This window comes from Nomascus leucogenys, chromosome 17 (assembly GCF_006542625.1).
Source record: "Nomascus leucogenys isolate Asia chromosome 17, Asia_NLE_v1, whole genome shotgun sequence".
NCBI lineage: Eukaryota > Metazoa > Chordata > Mammalia > Primates > Hylobatidae > Nomascus > Nomascus leucogenys.
In genome coordinates, this window is record NC_044397.1 from 57,737,828 (window position 1) to 57,752,901 (window position 15,074).

Consider the following 15,074-nt stretch of genomic DNA (forward strand, 5'->3'; position numbering starts at 1 on the left):
AGAGCAGAGCCCAATCCTCAGATGGAATCAAAGAGCAGAATGCCAGGGGATGGGGTGGGCAACATCCCCCTGTGACATAGACCCTGGTGCCCACCCCCTGAGATCCCGTCAGAAATCTGTAAGACTCCAGTTAGGTTAGAGTCCCTGCACAGCAGCCTGATATGAATGTCATTCTATGGATCTGTGGGCATCCAGTGATCTCTCCCCAGCCAGTGCTGGTGCCTGGGAACAGGTAGGTAGAGGCTACAGGTAGGGAACAAGCAGCACCATCCACAGGGGCGGTGGGAGGCACAGGCAGGGTCTCCAAAACATCGCCAACATCTCATAGCCTTGTTCTGCTAGCAGGAGAGGGAGAGAGGGAGGAACATAATGGCACCTGCATGTTTCAAGAATTTTGTATATTTGTATTGCTTAATCTTTACAATAGCAGCGAGATTGGCATTCTTAGCCATAGTTCACAATGAAAGTTCCTCAGACCCAGCATGGCACAGCTGCCTAGCACAGGAGCTGGTCCATTACAAGGTTTCTTTGGCTCTGGAGTCCATGCTTGTGGGGTGCTGCTCACTGGACCACAGGCCAGCTCCCTGCCTTCAAAGCCCTTCTAACTCAGCTTCCAGCAAGTGTAAAAATGTATCAGTGAAGCCCAGCAGGGACTTTTGTGTGTAAGGGGCTAGGGGTAGCAATCAGTCTTTTCCTATATGTCTATTTTCATGAGCAATTTTCTTTGTGTCTCTCCTTTTGTTTATAGCCACCCAGAAAACTTGCTTCCCAGTATTTTTATTATGGGTTCTATGATTCTTTATGGATTTTTGGTCGCTAGAAGTAGACAAGTAGATCATCATGAAAAAAAGAAAGCTGGTTACATCTTTCTGCAAGAAGCTCCCCTGCCGGGCCACCAGCTGTATGCGGTCGTCATTGACACCGGCTTCCGAGCTCCGGCCAGGTTGACCTCAAAGGTAGCTCAAGCATCTGGGGGTACTCTTTGATGGTGTCTAAGCAGTGTCAACATCAGAAGTGAGGATTTGGTGATTTGGCTGCCCCATCTGTCACCTGTGACAGCAGCCTCATCTCATTGCTGAGGCAAGGCTTGCCTGCCCTTTCCACTGCCCTCCCTTGGCCTGCACATCTGTCAGGGTGAAGAGCAGACCCCTTCACCTTCTGCAGCTGCTCCAATCCCTTCTCCTTCTGTCTCCACTGTGGAAAGCAGCCCCGGGAGGTCTATTCTGTCTCTGAGTGGATCTTTGAGATTCTGAGAATGAGCTGTACTCTTCTGAGCTTGGGGCTGAAGACGACAGTCCCAGAGGAGCTGGTGGAGGATGAAGGTGGGGTGGGAAGCAGGATGCGGTGGAGGAGGAAATAGTCCAGCACTGGGCCCAGTGGAGCAGTGGTGCAGCGGTGAGCTGTGGAGGTGAGGTCTGCAGGGGTGGAAATTGGGCCCGGGCAGAGCCATGTGCAATTCGAAGTGCGTGTGACACAAATCCCTCAGAGAGGGAGACTCCCTCTGCCCTTGGAACTCACGCTCCCATTTCCCGAGGGAACCATGGTTACTTTATGGAATCAATAGGATTGGGGTGTAGATGAGAAAGAGTTAGATGGGAGGATGAATGAGATGGGGTGCCACAGTGTAGTAGGATAGATGGGGACACAACACATTTTTAAAGTTTATGTGGTCCTTACTCACCATAAGCCCTTCATCTACCAACTGTATATTTAAATTGTCTATCAGATAAACATACATGTATATATTCACAAGCAATGCATACACATAGGAATGTTCTTAACCTAACAAAGGAAGATTTAGTCATGAAGCATGATTTGCAAGGGATGTCTGCTGTCAGCACTGCTATTTATCATTGTGCTAGAAATCCTGGTAAAAACAATAAAGCAAGAAATAAAACAAGAATATAAGGTTCCAAAAGGGAGAAAGAGATGGTTCTTCGCACAGAATGAGGTTGTCTACATAGCAAATGAAGAAGCATCTTCCCTCTAATGATTAGCACTAATAACATTAAAGAAACTTGCTGAATTTGTGATTAAGAAAAAAATCATCAAAATAATCTCTATAAAACAGCAATAACTATTTATAACATGGAGTTGAAAACAAGAACCTCTTTGTCACGGTAAAAAATGGTGGGGTGCCTAGAAGTGAATTCATCAAACCCCACATACAGGACCATCATGAAGGAACTATTCCTGATATGCATAAGAGATCTAAATAAAGAGCTATGTTCGTGGATGAGAACGCCGATTTTCCTTTGTCATTTCTCCCAAATTAATCTATAACATTAATAATAATAGTGTGAATGAAATTCTATTAATATACCCACTTTACAAATGAAAACCTAAGGCATAATGAGGTTAAATCCAATTAAATCTACTCATAATTCCAGGAAGGTGTTTTGTGGAACTTGGAAAACTGATCCTAAAATCAGGTAGAAAAGAATACAAGAGAATTACAAGACCAGTCAAGCCAACTCTCAAGAGGAGAACGGGGCAGGGGCCTCCCAGCTCGATATCCAGGCTTATTTTCAAACTGTAGTACCTGAGATCGTGTCGTGACTGCAGGAGAGGTACTGAGGAGGGATTTCTAGGGAAGACTAGAGGTCTCACAAACCACAGGAAAGGGTGCACTGTTTCAAAACATATTTTGGAACAATAGCTGTCCTTGTAGAAAAAGGTACTATTAAATCTTTACATCATACACACAAAAAATGAACTCCAGAACATTAGAGACAGAAAGGTGAAAACACAAAGTTTAGAAACTAGTCAAAGAAAATATACACTTTCGAATAAGGAAGGATTTCAGAAACAGCAATGCCTTTCTTAAATGAAAATTTGATAAGTGACATTACATCAGAATTGTTCATTTCTGCGTGACAGAAGATACCAGTGAGGAATGACAAGCCCAGCCAGATTGGCATGTGTCTCCCCAGGGTGTGCCCGCAGGTGCATGGGTACCCTACTCCGGGTCCAGGCTCCTTTGGCATCTCCCTGCCAAACCACAAGGAGGAAAATGGTGTGCCCACTGTGGTGTTCTCCTGCCCTCATGAAAAAACAAATGCCCTCCCGAATCCTAGTTGGGATCTGGCTTTTCTAGATCAAATAGGTGAGGAAATGGCCAATTCTACCAGGCTCCACTTCGAGGCCCTCCTCTGGCTCTCCAGGGAAGCCTGGGACTGGAAGTGCCCCCTCATCCCCTGGCTCCAGGCTGTGGCACTCCACCTTGCAGATGGTTTTGAGGAAGGGTGGGACGCTGGGAGAAAGTGCAAGGAAGCCCTGCCCAGCATTGCATGGTGTCTGCTGTGAAATAGCCTGAGTTCCTACCCCTGTTCTTTGTTTTGAGGTGTACATTGTTTTAAGTGGCGACAATGGACTGTCAGAAACCAAGGAGCTCACCTGTCCAGAGAAGCCCCTGTTTGAAAGGAATTCCAGACACACCTTTATCTTGAGGTATTCCAAAATATTTCACTGCTAGATTTGGGAAAGAGAGGCCAATCAGAATTGGTGTAACCTTATCACAAATACAAAACAGTAGAATACATAACATTGGTCTCTAATAGTGAGCATCGATTTATATACAAACAATTTTATGATGTATTTTTACAGTTTGTTATTCTGAGTAGATTAAACAATAGGTTTATGTGAGGCAAGGAAGGAAGGAGGGTGGGGGAAGAAGACTTACTGATTTTACATACCAGTAAAGCTCATAATCAGTGTTTTCTATGACACTAAACCTTCTGACCTTAATTAGATTTGTCCCCAGTTTGGAAGAGCGAGGACACATGGTGTAACAAAGATGGGTTGGAGAAAGAGTGAATTTAACAAGATAGGATGCAAGCACCTGGCGTCTTAGAAAATATGAAAGGACTGAACTAAATTATTTTTTCTCCTGGTAAATTTCATGTATGATATTTATAGGTTTGGAGTATTATGTCTTCTTTAAGAGAGAAAAGGTTAACTTTAGACTAATCCACACTAGAGACAAATAAATGAACGAGATTTGTGTGACTTTGATTTGGGAAAGCTGGTGGATATTGAAGGCCTGAGTGCAGGGTCACTGTGCTTGGTGGGATTTCCCATCCTCTGGCCAGGTTCCAGGGGGCTTCACATGTCACTCTGCATGTCAGTCACCTTTGACATGTCCCATCCACCTTCTGTGGGCCATCAGTGCCTTGAGGGTAAGCATTGGGGCTGATGGGATGCCAGGACCACACTGTCACCCACCCGGCTGAGACGCTGCTGTGTGTGCCTCCAGCGCTCCTGCCCAGCTGGGCCTGCTGAGGAAGATCCGCCTCTGGCACGACAGCCGTGGGCCTTCCCCAGGCTGGTTCATCAGCCACGTGATGGTGAAGGAGCTGCGCACGGGACAGGGCTGGTTCTTCCCTGCCCAGTGCTGGCTGTCTGCCAGCAGGCATGATGGTCGCGTGGAGCGGGAGCTCACCTGTCTGCAAGGGGGACTCGGCTTCCGGAAGGTAGGCTCCCTCCAGGTGGCCTCTCGTGGCACACCTGGCCGACCGGCAGAGCATATGGCACCTGTCTCTGCTTCGCTTGCCACAGTTGTGTCTTTGAACTCTTCTAAAGTGTGTTCCTCTTTTCTTAGTTAATTACCAAGATACCAAAATATTAAATGATACATTCATTAAGTGGCCATCCAAGCATGGATTAATTACCCTTCACGATTATTAATTATTGCAGTAATGCTTCTCTGTAATTGTAATAGCATTTCTGGAATTTATGGTTGCTGGTGGTCTGTGATGTCCAGAGGCCCATAATTAAAGACTTTTCAGTGCCCTGCGTGTGTCCCAAACAACCTAGATAACTATCAATAGAGTAATTACAGATGTGGTACAGATGTGATCAGGTCCAGGATGGCAGGAGATGGCCAAAGTGACAAAATAACAGATAACCTCACAAACTAACCATGGAAGTTGTGATTTTTGCATGTCCTTTCCATCTTTCCCTATATGCAAACACATTTCACACAATTGTGATGCTAATGCCGTGCATTTTGCACTTTCTTTCTGTCTTTTTTTTTTTTTTTTTTTTTTTTAGATGGAGTCTCACTCTATTGCCAGGCTGGAGTACAGTGGCATGATCTCGACTCACTGCAACCTCTGCCTCCCGGGTTCGAGTGATTCTCCTGCCTCAGCCTCCCAAGTAGCTGAGACTACAGGTGCACGCCACCATGCCCGGCTAATTTTTGTATTTTTAGTAGAGACGGTGTTGCACCATGTTGGCCAGGTTGGTCTTGATCTCTTGATCTTGTGATCCTCCTGCCTCGGCCTCCCAAAGTGCTGGGATTACAGGCATGAGCCAACGCGCCTGGCTGCATTTTGCACTTTCTTATTCAACATTTTAGAGTAGGTCTCTTCATGAATTTTTAAAACATCATTTCAGGGCTATGTAGTGGCCCACTGTGCATGACCACTTGCTGAAGACCTGTTGGGCATTTATAGCTTTCTTTCATTTGTTATGGTAATGGACAACATTGTGGGAACTTTCATGTGTGACTCTGTGTTCCTGATGAGTACTTCCTGAAGCTGGGTCTCAAACAGTGGTAACAGCCCAGTGAACTCAGACAGTCCCCAGTGTCGCCGGATCTTGCAGGCCACTGGGCTTTCTTTCCAACCTGACCTGTTGCCACCTGCCTTGATGAGAGGCCCAGGCTCAAGGCCTTGGCATTTTCAGGCCGGACATATTGCTAAGCTGGTAAGAAACATAATCACAAAGGATTTGAAACAAGTTTTCAATCAGCCACAGCATGTGGAAATTCTTCAACATCTAAAACTGAAGGTCCATTCAACTGGGGCTTCCCCTTAGACGATTGTTTCTGTGTGAGAATGACTGTTTAGCTGAGGAACCGTGGTTAACAACGGGAGACATACGTTGCTTATCCTCCAGCTATTGTGCTTGAGAGCTTTTTGTGAGAAACGTAGGCTTATTAATTTAGTCACGTATAAGCACTTGTGTGTGTTTTGAATCAAGCGTTGCTTGTTGGCTAGTCTGTTTACATAAAGAAGATATATTCTTGTTCTGTTAGTACGATTTTTCTGGCATTCGCTTCTGTGCTCTGCTCATATTCCATAAGAGCAGTTCTGTATATACTTTTGTTTTTTCTAGGACAATGTTGAGCCCCACGCATTATTTGAATTGAATTGGAACTTAAAATTTAGTGCAATTCCTAAGCAACGTATCTCCCACTGTGTACCAGACACTGTGGGCTACTGAGGACAGAGGTGGAGGTGACTCAGCCCCACTCTCAGTGCACTCAAAGCCCAGTTGAAATTAACTATGTTGCCAGGGAAAGTTCTGAGAATGGAAGGGTTTTAGGAAGTCTCTTAGGAATACGAAGGAGAACCAAGGAGAGACTGATCAGAAGCTCTGGAGAGAAGGTCTCCTGAGGCTGGGAGTGAAGGCATTTGAGAGCCAGGCAGGTGAAACTCGGAGAAGCATGTGCCAAAGCTCAGGAGGTGCCAGAGGAAGGCCAGGTGGGCCAGAGTCCAGCGTGATAGGAGCGTGACTGGAGCGAGGGGGCTGCCAAGGAGGCTGCCAAGGAGGCGGAAGGAGGAGCAGCTTCGAGAGGCCTAGAGTGAGGTGCTGTTCACCTGCACCCACGGCCCACCTAATACCAGCTAACCAGCCAGGATAGCAGAGCCAGAGAGTGTGGGGAGTGCAGTGCCATCTACCTGCACCACAGCCCACCTGGTACACAGCTAAGCAGCTGGGATGGAAGAGCCAGAAAGCTCACAGTCTCTGCTCAGACGATCGCTGCTTAACAGTCAGGACTTTGCTTTGTTGACAGAAATGCCCCATATCAGGGAACACTTCTCCTGCTTTCCGTTTCAGCTTTTCTATTGCAAGTTCACAGAGTACCTGGAGGATTTCCATGTCTGGCTGTCGGTGTACAGCAGGCCCTCCTCCAGCCGCTACCTGCACACGCCACGCCTCACCGTGTCCTTCTCCCTGCTGTGCGTCTACGCGTGTCTCACTGCCCTGGTCGCTGCTGGAGGGCAAGAGCAGGTGAGAGCCATTGCTTTTCCTTACAGCAGCTTCCAGATTCCAGACTACACTGTGGCCCCTTTTTGCCTAAGAAATCAACAAAGCTCACAGTCCTCCCAGAAAAGTTTAAACCAGGGGAAGCAAGCCTGGCTGCCTGGGGACCAGAGAAGGAGCAGGAAGGCTCTGCTCGGTGTGGCACTGGGTGGCCCTGCACAGCCCTGACTCTGCTGGCTCGGTGGGCAGCTGCTGTGTGGGAGCTCGTGCCGAGGCCCAGCAGCAGAACTTTTCCAGAGAGGCTGGCAACCGGTTGTCTTTGAGGACACTCTTGAATTTTTTTTTAAGTTGGCAATTCATTTAGATTTTAAATAAAACCTCTGGACAAAAGAACGTAGAACCATTCTGATGGCCACATTTTCCCTCAGGATGCCAGTTTGCACTGGCAACTCTGGTCTGATTGTTCCTCATGAGATGTAGTAAATTACTTCCAAATCAGTGTCAGCAGTTAAAATGGAGACTCTCCCTTTCCTGAGGAAAAAACAACACAGCAGGCCGTGGGCTGAGGGAAAACTGACTTGTTTACTACGACAACATCATGGCCATTCATGCACCCGGCCCACTGGGTTCACCGCTGGGTTGTGGTGCGGCTGGAGAATGTGGTGACAAGGTCCGTTTCCGAGGTGGAGGTCAGCGACCCGTCCATGGGACAGCTGGGCATAGTGGCTCCTTTATGACTCCAGGTATCAGAGAGATCCAATAACAATTATGGATTGGTGGGATTAAAAAAATAACAGCGCATATAATTTGTAAAAAGAGGATAAAGAAATATCATCAAGTAGCAGGAAGGGAACAGCTCTGTCCACCTGGAAATAGACCAGGGCCTGTGGTGAGGAAACCTACGGTCGGCCTCTTCTTTGAGGCCGACATGTTGTCTGATGTTGGACCACTGACCGCTTCTCTGTGTTCATCGGTACCTTGTGGGTGTTGATGCCTTGCTGGATTGTAGCCATGATTCAATCCATGGAGCACATGCCTGGTAGAAAGTGAGTGCTCGGCAAGCATTTGTTCAATCCAAAAGGATTTGTATAAGAAGAAACAAAATGATTTCTTGTGTTTTTTTTCACTCCTGGGGTAGAAGGGCCTTTGCTGGATTCCTTCTGCTTGTATCCACCATATCAGTTCTATATATAGTTCTATTTTTTTCTTAGAACAATATTGAACATGAAGCATTATTTAAATTGAATTGTGGCCAGGCTCAGTAGCTCACGCCTGTAATCCCAGCACTTTGCGGGGCCGAAGCGGGTAGATCACCTGAGGTCAGGAGTTTGAGAGCAGCCTGGCCAACATGGTGAAACCATGTTTCTACTAAAAATACAAAAATTAGCCGGGCGTGGTGGTGCGTGCCTGTAATCCCAGCTACTCGGAAGGCTGAGGCAGGAGAATCGCTTGAACCAGGGAGGCGGAGGTGGCAGTGAGCCAAGATCTTGCCACTGCACTCCAGGCTGGGCGACAGAGCAAGACTCCATCTCAATCAATCAATCAATCAATTGAATTGTAACTTAAAATTCATGATTCATGAAGAGAGCACTTTTATTAGATATAATGTATATATTCACATTACATGTATTTGTGATTACACAATGACTGCGTTTTAAGCGGGACTCATATTGAGTTGATGTAATGGCTGCTGTTGGTTTGTTGCAGCACCAGTTGGATGTCAGCCCCACCCTTGGATCCTTCAGGGTGGGTCTCCTGTGTACCCTTCTGGCTTCTCCAGGGGCCCAGCTCTTGTCCCTGCTCTTCAGGCTCAGCAAGGTACCTGCGACTTGTCCTCATGGCCCTGTTCTCCTGAGCAGCCCCTTCATTGCTGGGGAACACGCTTGGCGAACCACCTCTTTCCTTCTGCAGGAAGCCCCGGGGTCTGCCCGAGCGGAGCCTCACAGCCCACTTAGAGGAGGAGCACAGACTGAGGCACCCCATGGTAAATGTACATTAAAACTCTCAGAAACTCTCCGTGGGGCTGAGCCTTTTGCACCAATCTACTAAGTAGAAATTGTATCTTCTGCTTTCAATTTGCATTATGTTTATTATGAGTAATGTTGAGCATCATTTCATGTGTTTAAAAGTCATTTTATTTTCTATGATCTGTCCATTTTATTTGCCCACATTTATATGAACCTTAAAAATCCTTTGTTTCTGAGTGATATATAAATACTTTTCACCAGCTAAGTAAAGTAGGTCTTTGTCAGATGGATAGTGAATCCATTTTCTAGTTGCTAGTGCCATTTATTTTATTAATTAAACATTTTTCTCAAGCTGCCATGTTTCCTTAGGGCAGCCTCAAGTGGGTGTGAGGGTTGCCCAAGCCAATATCAGGACTGAAGCATCAACCAAAGTCCTCGTTCTAGCCTTATGCTCTCAGAAATACTCATTCTGGCTGAGTCAGGAAGGAAGAGTATTTGCTGAAGAAAGTAGTATCCCTGCTAATCCTTAAACAACCCTTCTTATTTTTTATTTATTTTATTTATTTTTTTATTGTACTTTAAGTTTTAGGGTACATGTGCACAATGTGCAGGTTTGTTACATATGTATCCATGTGCCATGTTGGTGTGCTGCACCCATTAACTCGTCATTTAGCATTAGGTGTATCTCCTAATGCTGTCCCTCCCCCCTCCCCCCACCCCACAACAGTCCCCGGAGTGTGATCTTCACCTTCCTGTGTCCAATTCCCACCTATGAGTGAGAACATGCAGTGTTTGGTTTTTTTGTCCTTGTGATAGTTTACTGAGAATGATGATTTCCAGTTTCATCCATGTCCCTACAAAGGACATGAACTCATCATTTTTTATGGCTGCATAGTATTCCATGGTGTATAGGTGCCACATTTTCTTAATCCAGTCTATCGTTGTTGGACATTTGGGTTGGTTCCAAGTCTTTGCTATTGTGAATAGTGCTGCAATAAACATACTTGTGCATGTGTCTTTATAGCAGCATGATTTATAGTCCTTTGGGTATATACCCAGTAATGGGATGGCTGGGTCAAATGGTATTTCTAGTTCTAGATCCCTAACGAATCGCCACACTGACTTCCACAATGGTTGAACTAGTTTGCAGTCCCACCAACAGTGTAAAAGTGTTCCTATTTCTCCACATCCTCTCTAGCACCTGTTGTTTCCTGACTTTTTAATGATCACCATTCTAACTGGTGTGAGATGGTATCTCATTGTGGTTTTGATTTGCATTTCTCTGATGGCCAGTGATGATGAGCATTTTTGCATGTGTTTTTTGGCTGCATAAATGTCTTCTTTTGAGAAGTGTCTGTTCATGTCCTTTGCCCACTTTTTGATGGGGTTGTTTGTTTTTTTCTTGTAAATTTGTTGGAGTTCATTGTAGATTCTGGATATTAGCCCTTTGTCAGATGAGTAGGTTGCAAAAATTTTCTCCTATTTTGTAGGTTGCCTGTTCACTCTGATGGTAGTTTCTTTTGCTGTGCAGAAGTTCTTTAGTTTAATTAGATCCCATTTGTCAATTTTGGCTTTTGTTGCCATTGCTTTTGGTGTTTTAGACATGAAGTCCTTGCCCATGCTTATGTCCTGAATGGTAATGCCTAGGTTTTCTTCTAGGGTTTTTATGGTTTTAGGTCTAACATGCAAGTCTTTAATCCATCTTGAATTAATTTTTGTATAAGGTGTAAGGAAGGGATTCAGTTTCAGCTTTCTACATATGGCTAACCAGTTTTCCCAGCACCATTTATTAAATAGGGAATCCTTTCCCCATTGCTTAAACAACCCTTTTTAAATGTATCATCCCAAAGCATCATACATTGGACTTTTATTTTTTTGAATCAGGTCCGAATTCCTGGAGAAGGATACCAGACGCACAGGAGCCATGCAAGGTAAATCAATCATTATGCACAGTAGCTAATCCTCTAGCATGAAATGTGAACAATTAGATTTCTCTGGCATCCTCCCTTGGCTATGGTCTGGCCATGGATGGGTCAGGCTCAAGGTGAGATGGACACAGGAAAAGATCGATGCAAGACCTGCTGTGCTGGCTGGGAGCTGTCCTCCCTAGAGGGAGGTCCGTTTCCCAGGACACATGCCACGGCAGCCCGGCTGTCCAGGTGGGTCAGAGAGAAGGGATTTCAGCAGAGGCCTGAAACAGGAAAGAAGTGCAGCCCAGAAGAATTCGGAAAGCCCTGAGTGTCTACTCAGTGAATACCGGCAGGACCGTGGGAGAGACGCTGTGGAGCAGCAAGGCTCGGGGTGATTGCTCAGTGAGCTTCTTCACCTCCTTGTGAGGAGGGGACTCAGAGAAGCTGCCCCAGTGCTGGGAGCTCCGTTCCAGGTCTCAAAGAGGCCTGTGACACGGGGCAGTTGGAGGGCAGCTTCTAATAGCACAGCTGCGGTACTCCATTGCTATAGTGCTTTTGGGATCTGTGTGACTGCCCCTTTGCTTACGTGGGATTCTGCTCTGTGGGACCTGTGAGGGCACACACCGTGCCCTGTTTGCCAGGCTCTAAGTCCCTGGTGGCAGCTCCACCGCTCCTGTTCCTGAGGGTGGTACTCTTGATCCGCTGCTGGTAACACAGTGTGCCTGCCGTACTCCAAATACCATGCCAGAGCTCTGCGCCCTGCCCACTTGGAGGCTTTGTTCAACCCGTTACTCTTGGCTGAATTCCCCTCTGTGGCAGGGTCATGCCTCCCGGAGAACCAGGTGCAATCACCCTGACTGCGTGGAGCTGCTATTAGGCCACCAACATTTCCCCAGGGGCACCCACCGTCCTCCAAGGGGTACGAAGGAGCCGGCTCCCAGGCTGCCTGTGCTTCCTCCTTCAGAAGTCTTTAGAGGCCTGAGCACCACACCTCGCCCATGCCAGGCCCCTCCTCTGAGAAGGCGGCAAGCCACACCACTGTTGAGCGTCACGTGTGAAGCCCTGTCTGTGGAGACATTAACCTTGGCATGACCTTGTCATCCTAGCATCCCGCATCAGCTGTTCTCTCTGGGAGTGGCAGGGCCCAAAGGAACGCAGCAAGTGACGATGGCACAGCCTGTCCAGCCCCTAAGCTGGAGGCTCATGGAGCTGACCACAACGGGACTGCTCTGATGGGGAAGAGCCACTGCTGCCCTCCCCGCACTCAAGGTAACTGTGGCTTGCAACCACAGCCCCCTTCCTGCCAGTCCAGCAGACCTGCAGCCATTGGGAGAGGCGGGGCAAGGAGAGCCACAGTTGGGCCAAATGTCACTGAATACTCTAGTCTCATCTAAAAACCAGGCATGGGCCCACCCAAAGCTGAGGCGTCCAACTTTCCTCCAAAGTCTTGGTGCTTTCTGGAAGGTACTTAACATAAGTTGGGTCAGATCATTTTAAAAGCCAATAATACACTCATAACGTTTTTAAAGTATTCTGGAATTTGAAGCTTTGCATTTTTAATGCTAATGATAGTGAATGATAGTCCCAGCTTCCAATTATGCTGGAATCTCAGCAATGAGCTGGTAGAGGCAAGGATTACCCTAGAACAACCAGGGCTGTGCCCAGGGAGATTGAATCCTGCTGCAGTCCCAGGAGGGCAGCCAAATGATGGCAAAGAGGAGAATGTGGTGGGCCTGGCCTGGCAAGGGTGTGTGGCTTTGGGATCCTGGAGCCACATGGTACATGAGCAGATGGTTTTCTCGAGGCTCCAGCTCAGCCCAGGTCCTTGTGTACTGGATTCAGGTGCTTGTTCACAGTGACTGGTAAGGCCTATGTGTGCAGCTGTGTCTGGTTGGGCCCATGCTGCACAGCACCTTACACACAGTGAGGCACAAAAAGATCCTTTCTGTGAGTGAACAAGCTTCAGGCAGGTGAGCCTTCAGTGTAGGCACAAGTACCAGCAGTAGATCAGAAGCAAAACTCATCCCAAGGACCGGCAACCCTCCCAGACAAGCTGGACACATGGCCTGGGCTGGAAGAGAACACTCAGGAGTGCAAGGCTCACACTGGCAGACTAGCCACCGATGAGGCTGTGGAGAAGGTGTGGCTCAGGATGATGCCACTGTCCCAGCCACAGCTCACATTACTTGATTTATGTTCAGCCAGTGTCCCTCGGTTTGCCTCATACCAGCTTCCTAGCAAGAGCTCCTTAGTTGTTGAAAGGTGTTGTGCTCCATTGCCCTAGGTTGACGTGGCATCCTGCTTCTAAGAGCAGTCACTAGAAAATGGGCTGAGACGGCCGCACCCGGAGGCATGAAGAGCTGTATGGGGCAATGCTCTAGTCCTACACCTGGCCCTGGGGGAAATTACACAGCAGAGAGGGAAGGATGAAAACTGCAGGGGACCAGTCACTGTCCCTTGTGGTGTGTGGACTTGATCCAAATCAGGGCAGACCCTCAGATTCCAGTTCAGCCTGCTTAGTTGTTTGGGGTCTGCAATGGAAATTGGTCCCTCTGCTTCTGATGTTGGGGACCCATAGGTCTGTTCAGAAGAGGAGGTCCCCAAAAGCCTTCGGAGGGCACAGCGAGGCAGGAGTTGCCACCACCGCACCCCCACCCCAGACCCTCAGGTGAGCACCAATGTCCCAGCTCAGCAGTCGGGCAGGAGTTGGCTTGTTCTCAGCCATGTGTGTTCTATTCGGGACCTCAAGGGATTGGAGGAGGCTTGTGGCTAGGAAGGCCCTCTGCTTCACTCAGTCTGCTGATTCAGATGTTAATATCACCTGGAAACACCCCCAACCCTGGACACACTCAAAAATCACGTTTAACCAAATGCCTGGGCACCCTGCGACCCAGTCTAGTTGACACCTAAGATTCACCACCACACTCCGCGTGGGTGGAGATGCCAAGGTCTCTTAAGCTGCCTTGTCTCTGTCCTGCTCTTCCGCAGCACCCAGCAGTGGTTTGGAGGGACTAAGGCCCCAGCGGTCAAGCGCCCCTCAGCCTTGGTGGAGCTTTGCAGTGTGGGCCATTTGTGGGACCACTTCTCTGGCCTGCAGTTTGGGGACAGGATTTCTAGGCTACAGGTGAGCTGTAGAGTTTTTCAAACATCCTCAGGTCCTCGGATGGAAAGTCTCTCATTTGTAAATAAATCCCTGCATTTCTGGGAACTCATCAGATGCAGGCTCCAGATGTCACTATTGCTATTTTCTCCCTCATTTCTCCCTCGCACCTCCTGGGGTAAATAAAATCATATGCAGATCCCAAAGTGTAGCTTGGCCTGGCCAGCCCTGCCATGGCAGCAGGCCTGGATGGGGTCCAGATATTAAACAAGAAGCTGCAGGACTCCCGCCCAAGGAAGGAAGGAACCCAGCTGCAGAGCTCCTGAGAGGAGCAGGTTCCCAGCCAGGAACTCTGGCTAGAATATACTGTTCATGGTCTCCCATCATTTGAAAAAGCATGTGCCTTCGGGACAGGGATTATGATGCATGTGTCACAGATTCTGATCCTGTCACCCCGGCACATGCCGCCTCTCTGGCTCCTGTACAGCTTGCACTCGCCATCGGAGACCTCAGGGTCATTCAGTGTGGCTCGTAAACCACAAAGAGTAGCTGCAAAGCCAAGGCCCTTTCTTCCCGTCTCTTCCATCTCCTCAACTGTAGATGTTGAATCACTCTGTGAGGATGGGCAGGTACTTAGACCTCTCTTGTGCCTCAGTTTGCTCATCTGTAAAATGGGAACATCAGGGGGCTTAATTCTTAGGGCTTGGGGAGGAGCAGCTGAAATGTGAAAGCAGTCCCGTTAGCATCATGCCTGCTCCTGCGGAGCGCCCGCCAGCATCCAGCTTTGTTGTTGTTGCTGCTGTTGTTATTGTTATACCCCAACCCGTTTTCCTCCCCTTTCCCTTCTCTGTGCTCTGTTCCATCTGCCTGTTGGGTTTTCCTTTCTCTTTCCCACTGGGCAGCTTCAGGGAGGTCAATGTCCTCTTGGCAGACAGGGGTTCCCCTCCGACGAGCAGAAAGACACTGCCCGTGTCCAGCACCACCCCCACAGCAGGCTTCCTGCCACAGCGAGGCCATGGGCCCTCTCAGGCAGTGTCCCTGTGCTTAGACAGCAATGACTGCTGGGTGGCCTGCTCCCTTAGAGGGTGCTGACCACCACATTTT

General features: G+C 48.0%; 1 protein-coding gene across 2 annotated transcripts in view; it reads left to right on the forward strand.

Annotated features, from left to right (window-relative positions):
* PKD1L1 (polycystin 1 like 1, transient receptor potential channel interacting) overlaps nucleotides 1-15,074 on the forward strand; it is a 183,584-nt gene that overhangs the window by 111,337 nt on the left and 57,173 nt on the right. For both annotated transcript variants that reach the window (XM_030796568.1, XM_030796567.1), the window contains exons 34-42: nucleotides 749-956; nucleotides 3,344-3,450; nucleotides 4,256-4,472; nucleotides 6,847-7,020; nucleotides 8,701-8,811; nucleotides 8,905-8,977; nucleotides 10,845-10,891; nucleotides 11,977-12,139; nucleotides 13,859-13,994. In XM_030796568.1, the coding sequence (XP_030652428.1) occupies nucleotides 749-956; nucleotides 3,344-3,450; nucleotides 4,256-4,472; nucleotides 6,847-7,020; nucleotides 8,701-8,811; nucleotides 8,905-8,977; nucleotides 10,845-10,891; nucleotides 11,977-12,139; nucleotides 13,859-13,994 (1,236 nt within the window). The remainder of the gene's footprint in view (nucleotides 1-748; nucleotides 957-3,343; nucleotides 3,451-4,255; nucleotides 4,473-6,846; nucleotides 7,021-8,700; nucleotides 8,812-8,904; nucleotides 8,978-10,844; nucleotides 10,892-11,976; nucleotides 12,140-13,858; nucleotides 13,995-15,074) is intronic.